Source organism: Hippocampus comes, unplaced genomic scaffold (genome assembly GCF_001891065.2).
Source record: "Hippocampus comes isolate QL1 unplaced genomic scaffold, H_comes_QL1_v1.1 scaffold22, whole genome shotgun sequence".
Classification (NCBI taxonomy): domain Eukaryota; kingdom Metazoa; phylum Chordata; class Actinopteri; order Syngnathiformes; family Syngnathidae; genus Hippocampus; species Hippocampus comes.
Window position 1 is genome coordinate 2,864,659 of NW_017806175.1, and position 8,546 is coordinate 2,873,204.

Consider the following 8,546-nt stretch of genomic DNA (forward strand, 5'->3'; position numbering starts at 1 on the left):
GAGCTCTCGTGCATGGAACTGCCCGACAAATTTGATAGCGTTGACTTGTTGCCAACACTGGACACGTTCTGCTCTTCTGGCTCGCTGTCGGTCTCTTGTGTCGTATCAAGCGGTAAGATCCCATCCACCACCACCTCGTCATCTGTATTTTCTGGGATTTCTGTGCAGTCTGACGTGTGCGAGTCAGCACCGCGATCCACGCATCTAGAGTTCCTACAGGACAGGCCTGTGTCACCGTCTCCTCTGTCTTTTAATGTGTGGCCGGGGGTGTGGAAAGGATCTTGACGCTTGATCGGAGATGGCCCGTCGTCGGTCAGATCTATAATGTTCTCATCTGAGGCTGAAGGACGCCTTTTGCTGAGGAAGCAATCGAGGGGCCCGCGACCATTGACCAAGGGGGGTCGACTGAGCAAGGTGAGTGGAGAGGACTCGCTGTCATTCTCCCTGTCAGAGACTCCCGGTTCAGGGCAAACATGTGCACGGGGGCGCTTCGGTGATGGCTTGTTTTCATTTGGTTCCGGGTTCAGGCGCTTGAAAGGGAGGTAAGCTGCATGCAGAAAAACCAAGTGGAGTTAGTGAAAATGGCTGTTATAAATATGCTCAATATCGTTGGGAATAATTAAAGAGGACATGTTATGAAACACAAGTTTTAAATTGCTTGAGTACAAAGAGATTTTTGGGGTGGCTGCTCTCTCAAATGTAAAATAAACAACCAAGTGAATCTCTTGTAAGTGAAATGTCGGAAATGGTGTCTGTGAGCAAGTTGTTCAGAACTATGAATGTCCACAACGTTTGGGTAGCCATTTTAAAGACTCATATAAACAATCGGAATTTAGGGCCTATTCTCGATTCAACTGAATTCTGTACACCCCTGACTGCTCAACAGATTAGGAAGGTCTACCTAAGAAAGTCAAGTCAAAATCTATCCATGCAAGAAGCATATTTGTCCATATTTACCTTGGACAAGTTTCTTGTTGGCGTTATTTGGTTTACAATCCATACCTGAAACAAACAAACAAAAAAAGATGGACATTAGAAAACATGCAACAATGAACTGGAATTGAGCATGATCACAACATTCAATTTTCTAATCAGATAATTTTCTGTCAAAACGCTAAAAATCACAGACACTGCAGAGTACTGATAGCTAATCATGATTATTTGAAGCCTTTTACAGGACTAATAATTTTTTCAAACCTGATGGTTGGTTCTAACATTACGCTCAACCTATACCTATTCATGAATTGATCCACACGCAAAATGTCCTTGTGAATAAAATAATTACAAGGTAACCACTTTTCACCTGACGTGTGGGGATTGTTGGTATATACCATTTATGTAGCTAAGAGACTTTTAATTAGATGAAAATGAGTTTGAAATGATAAAGAGTTTGGGGATCATACTTTGGGGACGGTGGGGCTCACCAACACGTAAGCAACGCAAGGAGTTGTCAAGAAAAATGAAAAACAGCTTGAACTGACGAAGGAAAATTTCTGGAGTTTTGAAACCGCTGTATACTTTGTAACGTGTATACAAGAGCTCATGACAAGATGGTCTATGTGCGAGGGTAAATTGCCTGGTGTGCGACCTGAGTTGCCAACTGCTCAGTGTGCTATGGGACTTCTAAGAAATTAATAATTGGGACTTGTACACGATAAAATGCAACAACAAAAATTACATGTTATAATTTTTTTCTGGCGACAGCAGCTAAAATAAAGCTGAGAAATAACAGTGAAGCAGGAGAAAAGGGATCAAAGGAAGGATATTCCTGCCATACTAGGGAAAAACATTCTGTATGACGTTATAATGTAATGAAATTCACGTTTTAAGGTCAGAAATTTCACATTTCCGATTTTAATATATTAAATTTAGGACCACGTTTATAATGTCACAAAATTCCCTTTTAATTTAAAGGAGAAGTCAAGTTATTTTTTTCTTTCATATGTTCTATGCACCACCGCTAGTCTAAAAAAATTCTAATATTCTGTTTGTGGAATATGAATTAAAAAGCTAAATTCATACATTTTTTGGGGTTCGATTCCACGACGAGAGTTTCACCGTTTTCTGAAAATAATGGACAACTGTGGACCGTGACTGTGTCAGCAACTCTGGCCGTGTTTTCAGCGACATCCGACAAAGCCGTCAAAAAATGTCGTTGTTTTGCAGTACTGTACCACTGAAAATGAATGGGACGCGGGAGACGAGAGTTCCATTTACTGGCAGCCAATTGTTCTCTTTCATATGAAAAAATCAACTGTACAAAACAGAGAATGTATTGTTAACCCATATTATTTATTTATTTTCCGAGGCCATCGATTTTCTGAGGTACAATTAACGTGGCGTCATCAAGGTTGGACGCATATATGTGACTGCCAAGTCCCCCTCGTCTGATGGTGCCTCCGCCGCCAACATCCTTGAACCACTAACCTGGGGGCCCCTCTCCGCTGGATGAAGTGTCGGTGTGATGGCACGTAAACAACCCCAGTCGAAGGGGGAACTTTACCCTCTGTCACTAAATAACCGACATGTATTACTCATTTGTGTCCCCTGAACTAGCACAAAAGACGGCTCCAGCACACTAACTCCGCGACTTCCCCGCTGCCTGCCTCGCGCTCCTCCTCGGAATTGGCGGGAGTATATTGCTTGCGTCAGAAACCACATCTGATTGGTCAGACGCAAGGCATCGAGTGTAAACCTGAGCGTTTGTTTTGTATTACCTAGACGCGCGTATTGAAAAACAGTGCACTGTTAGTCAATGATTGAGATGGAAATTTATGTAGCTACGGTTTCCATCAATCAACGTCCCTCTCTCGCTTATAATGCGTATTTCGTCACATTTAACTGAAATATACGCTTCGTTTTTACAGAAAAACCGTCCCAAATACACTTACTTCTATAAATTGGGGGTTAACGGTTCTCACAAGTTACACAGGAAGCCAAACCGACTCTCTGAGCCGTTTATGTACATTAGAATTTTATGCTGTCTCCTTTAGAGATGCATGGGGAAAAACCGTAGTCCTCTCTTTTTTTCTTTTTATCAATTAGGTAACCTTTTTAGTTCAAGACTTTAATATGGATAATGATGAATGGTACCTCCTGCATGACTGCTTGTTTTTTTCATGTATTTATCTTTTTAGGGAGTATATTGCTTGCGTCAGAAACCACATCTGATTGGTCAGACGCAAGGCATCGAGTGTAAACCTGAGCGTTTGTTTTGTATTACCTAGACGCGCGTATTGAAAAACAGTGCACTGTTAGTCAATGATTGAGATGGAAATTTATGTAGCTACGGTTTCCATCAATCAACGTCAAATATTATAAACGAGTTTCCAAATGTAGACCGTTGCATCTTTGTGTGAATAATTACTGATCCGAATTACGGAGATGACATGCACTTTAAACTAAGGTCTCCGATTATATGTCGTCCAGCCTCTTGCATTGTGCCTTCCGATTGGCCACCAAGTTTGGCGAGCGGGGTTCAATGAACCTTAAAAGTCGGAATTCGGACAAATTTAATGTCACGTCTCAATTATCAGATGGCCCGAAGGAACAAGATAGTGTGCCTCATAATTATGCCTCCTATTAGTTGAAGATAGTTTGTAACATTGTACTTTTTTTCTGGCGACAGCAGCTAAAATAAAGCTGAGAAATAACAGTGAAGCAGGAGAAAAGGGATCAAAGGAAGGATATTCCTGCCATACTAGGGAAAAACATTCTGTATGACGTTATAATGTAATGAAATTCACGTTTTAAGGTCAGAAATTTCACATTTCCGATTTTAATATATTAAATTTAGGACCACGTTTATAATGTCACAAAATTCCCTTTTAATTTAAAGGAGAAGTCAAGTTATTTTTTTCTTTCATATGTTCTATGCACCACCGCTAGTCTAAAAAAATTCTAATATTCTGTTTGTGGAATATGAATTAAAAAGCTAAATTCATACATTTTTTGGGGTTCGATTCCACGACGAGAGTTTCACCGTTTTCTGAAAATAATGGACAACTGTGGACCGTGACTGTGTCAGCAACTCTGGCCGTGTTTTCAGCGACATCCGACAAAGCGGTCAAAAAATGTCGTGTCGGGAATTGTTTTGCAGTACTGTACCACTGAAAATGAATGGGACGCGGGAGACGAGAGTTCCATTTACTGGCAGCCAATTGTTCTCTTTCATATGAAAAAATCAACTGTACAAAACAGAGAATGTATTGTTAACCCATATTATTTATTTATTTTCCGAGGCCATCGATTTTCTGAGGTACAATTAACGTGGCGTCATCAAGGTTGGACGCATATATGTGACGTTTTAGCCAGTGACGCCCAGACATCTGTCCACAAAGCTAAAATGCAAGCATTACTTATTCACGTTGTATTTTCACATGAAATCAAATGATTTTCGAAAGTCTCACTTCCATGGACCGTAACATAACATGCACTCGCTAGCAAGCTTTCAGGTACTGTACGCAATTTGGTGTTTGTCATTCACCGTAACATCATTTTCTGTTTAGAGGAGAGTCTTTACAAACTTTGTTTCAATTTTAACACGCACATGTAAGCACAAAGCCTTTTGAACTTTATGTTTTATCGCGTGGGTGGCTTCGGAGTGAAGAGTCACGCGCTTCCTGTTTACTAGCTCTTCGTGCATTGTAGGAATTGAAGTTTTACCCGCCCTTTAGCACATTGAATGTAACCGTTTCGGAACTACGGTCACGTCAGTACCGCGCAGCCGCAGTTGTAAGTTTAATGGGCGACTTACTTCTATAAATTGGGGGTTAACGGTTCTCACAAGTTACACAGGAAGCCAAACCGACTCTCTGAGCCGTTTATGTACATTAGAATTTTATGCTGTCTCCTTTAGAGATGCATGGGGAAAAACCGTAGTCCTCTCTTTTTTTCTTTTTATCAATTAGGTAACCTTTTTAGTTCAAGACTTTAATATGGATAATGATGAATGGTACCTCCTGCATGACTGCTTGTTTTTTTCATGTATTTATCTTTTTAATTGTACTGTTTTTCTGGCGACAGCAGCTAAAATAACAAAGCTGAGAAATAATATTGAAACAGGAGAAAAAGAATCAAAGGAAGGATATTGCTGCCATACTATGGAAAAACATTCTGTATGACGTTATAATGTAATGAAATTCACGTTTTAAGGTCAGAACTTTCACATTTCCGACTTTAATATATTAAATTCAGGACCACGTTTATAATGTGACAAAATTCCCTTTTAATTTAAAGGAGGAGTCAAGTTATTTTTTTCTTTCATATATGTTCTATGCACCCCCGCTAGTCTAAAAAAATTATAATTAATATGAATAAAAAAGCTAAATCCATATATTTTTAGGGTTCGATTCCACGACGGGAGTTTCACCGGTTTCTGAAAATAATGGACAACTGTGGACCGTGACTGTGTCAGCAACTCTGGCCGTGTTTTCAGCGACATCCGACAAAGCCGTCAAAAAATGTCGTTGTTTTGCAGTACTGTACCACTGAAAATGAATGGGACGCGGGAGACGAGAGTTCCATTTACCGACAGCCAATTCTTCTCTTTCATATGAAAAAATCAACTGTACAAAACAGAGAATGTATTGTTAACCCATGTTATTTATTTCTTTTCCGAGGCCATCGATTTTCTGAGGTACAATTAACGTGGCGTCATCAAGGTTGGACGCATATATGTGACGTTTTAGCCAGTGACGCCCAGACATCTGTCCACAAAGCTAAAATGCAAGCATTACTTATTCACGTTGTATTTTCACATGAAATCAAATGATTTTCGAAAGTCTCACTTCCATGGACCGTAACATAACATGCACTCGCTAGCAAGCTTTCAGGTACTGTACGCAATTTGGTGTTTGTCATTCACCGTAAAAATATGGATCTTTTTTTCACACTTACAAAGTGGAACGTGCCAAACCATTATTTTTGACATACCGTTACACCCTCAGGGATCATACAGTTATGTGGCTTCGGAGTGAAGAGTCACGCGCTTCCTGTTTACTAGCTCTTCGTGCATTGTAGGAATTGTAGTTTTACCCGCCCTTTAGCACATTGAATGTAACCGTTTCGGAACTACGGTCACGTCAGTACCGCGCAGCCGCAGTTGTAAGTTTAATGGGCGGGTCGAGGAAGAGCATCTGGAATGATTTGCCGACCACCCCTCAGATATCGACGTAAGAAGGTAAACGCTCTCTCGCTTATAATGCGTATTTAGTCATATTTAACTGAAATATACGCCTCGTTTTTCCAGAAAAACCGTCTCAAATACACTTACTTCTGTAAATTGGGGGTTAACGGTTCTCACAAGTTACACAGGAAGCCAAACCGACTCTCTGAGCCGTTTATGTACATTAATTAGACTTTTTATGCTGTCTCCTTTAGAGATGCGCGGGGAAAAACCGTAGTCCTCTCTTGTTTTCTTTTTATCAATTAGGTAACCTTTTTAGTTCAAGGCTGTAATATGGATAATGATAAAATGAATGGTTCCTCCTGCGTGACTGCTTGTTTTTTTCATGTATTTATCTTTTTAGAACCACTAGAGGCATCATTTAGCACAATTGAAGTATTTCTCCATATTAAACGTAAAACACATACAGATATCTGTTCCGTGACGCTGGATGTAAATCACGACACATACATTCAGAATAATGCTACCTATTAGAGATGAAACAGCACCAAAGTTCATTCCACGATTATCTATGTTGTTACACTGTCACCAAAAGAAATACTGTATACCGTTTAAAAAAAAAAAACTCAAAATTTCTTTCCACATTTTTTTTAAATGTTGGCGGAAATTAGATTTCACCTGGGAAGCTGTTTCCACATTTTTTTTAAATGTTGGCGGAAATTAGATTTCACCTGGGCAGCTGATATTATGACACTTCTACATATGAAATTCCTACATTTAGAAGTAATTTTTAAAATCCTGAGAATTTAACTCCCAACTCCAAATTTGACATGATTCAAGGGATTTGACCATCACGCAGTCACGGTATTGCAAACAAAGAAAATCATCATCACCATTTGATGTATGTTTTTCTGTCTCTTTCAACAGAGCGGATAGCTCCTTCAACTTCATGGTCTTCTTCTTCATCTTCTTTCTTCAGCTGGTGCTGGCTATTATCCAGTGTTTAGGCATCACCAACTGGGGCATTTGGTGAGTTGCAGTGAGTCATCTTGCCAAAGAAGCACAAAAAAAGTCACTTGTACATCCATTGTGCAAAGCTAACAGTTTCGTGACACTGTTTGATGTCCAAATTGCTCACATTTTTAAACACGGCAAGACTTAGACACAAACACTGCGTTGAGGAATAATTTAATGCAATGGCAGGAAGCCAGGAAGAAACAGTCTGTAAAAGAAAAATAATGTCCAGAATATGGATCTTTTTCACACTTGCAAAGTGGAACGTGCCAAACCATTATTTTTTTACATACCGTTACACCCTCAGGGATCATACAGTTATGTGGCTTCAGCGTTCTAACCAGTCCCTTTAGGCCGCCTGCAAAAACAAAGAAAGACAACAGTGCTGTATTTCATCTTTAAATTAAGTATTGGCAGGTTAAAATACTTTCTCTTGCAGAACGGGCAAACAACTTTCCTCCCCTGCCTAAATTCATAAAAGTGAAGCCATGCTTTTATCAGAATATCCAGGAGGAAATTCCCGCCCAACATCAGCAGCTGGTGAAGCGAATCCAAAATACAGCCCCCTGTGTAGTTTGATGTGGCCCGTGAAAATTTTCTTCAATTTTGCAAACTGAGCCATGAAAATGGTAATCAAATACAGGGGCAATTAAGTATTATCATGGGATGATTAGGGCTCCCACACGTAACATAGTCAGAATGGGGCCAGAAGTGTCAGCCTAAGTGCCTCCTGCTCTAGCTCCCAGTACACCCGTAAATAAACACGGTGCTGCTCAGTTTCTGGCCAGTATATATTCATTACTGAGTGGTACAAATGCAATTTCTAGCTACATTTAAACAGCCTCTCACAATACACCACTCGAGGCATTATTTAGCACAATTGAAGTATTTCTCTGTATTAAATGTAAAACACATACAGATATCTGTTCCGTGATGCTGGATGTAAATCACGACACATACATTCAGAATAACAATTACATAAAAGGTTGAAGCAAATTCAAACTTGAAGTTCCCCAAGGATACTTTTTCCCCGACTAATTTTACTCCACTCAACTCAACTGTATTTATAGAGCACTTTAAAACAACCACAGCTGTATACATAGTGCTGTACATGGAGCAAATATATATACAACAATATTGTTCTTCTACTTTCTTCCTTTCATAACTTTGCTGCTGTAAATTGGGAATGTCTCCATTGTGAGACGAGTAAAAGTTTTCTTATTCTTATTATAACCAATAAATTAATAATGAAGACAGTAGAAAGCACAAAATAGTAAAACTAAGATCAAGTCTGAGTCATGCTGAGTCAAAAGCCAAAGAATACAAATGAGTTTTGAGACGAGTTTTAAAGATGTGCAGCGAATACTCCAGACACAAACACCACTGCGTTGATGAATAATTTAAT

General features: G+C 39.5%; 1 protein-coding gene across 1 annotated transcript in view; it reads right to left on the bottom strand.

Moving 5' to 3' along the window:
• Positions 1 to 1,031, bottom strand: part of chaf1a (chromatin assembly factor 1, subunit A (p150)) — a 31,266-nt gene extending 30,235 nt beyond the window's left edge. The window contains exons 1-2 of the mRNA XM_019896828.1: positions 958 to 1,031; positions 123 to 547 (exon numbers count right to left, since the gene is read on the bottom strand). Of these exons, the coding sequence (XP_019752387.1) occupies positions 123 to 547; positions 958 to 1,000 (468 nt within the window). The 5' untranslated portion in view covers positions 1,001 to 1,031. The remainder of the gene's footprint in view (positions 1 to 122; positions 548 to 957) is intronic.
• Between the last annotated feature and the right edge of the window lie 7,515 nt (positions 1,032 to 8,546).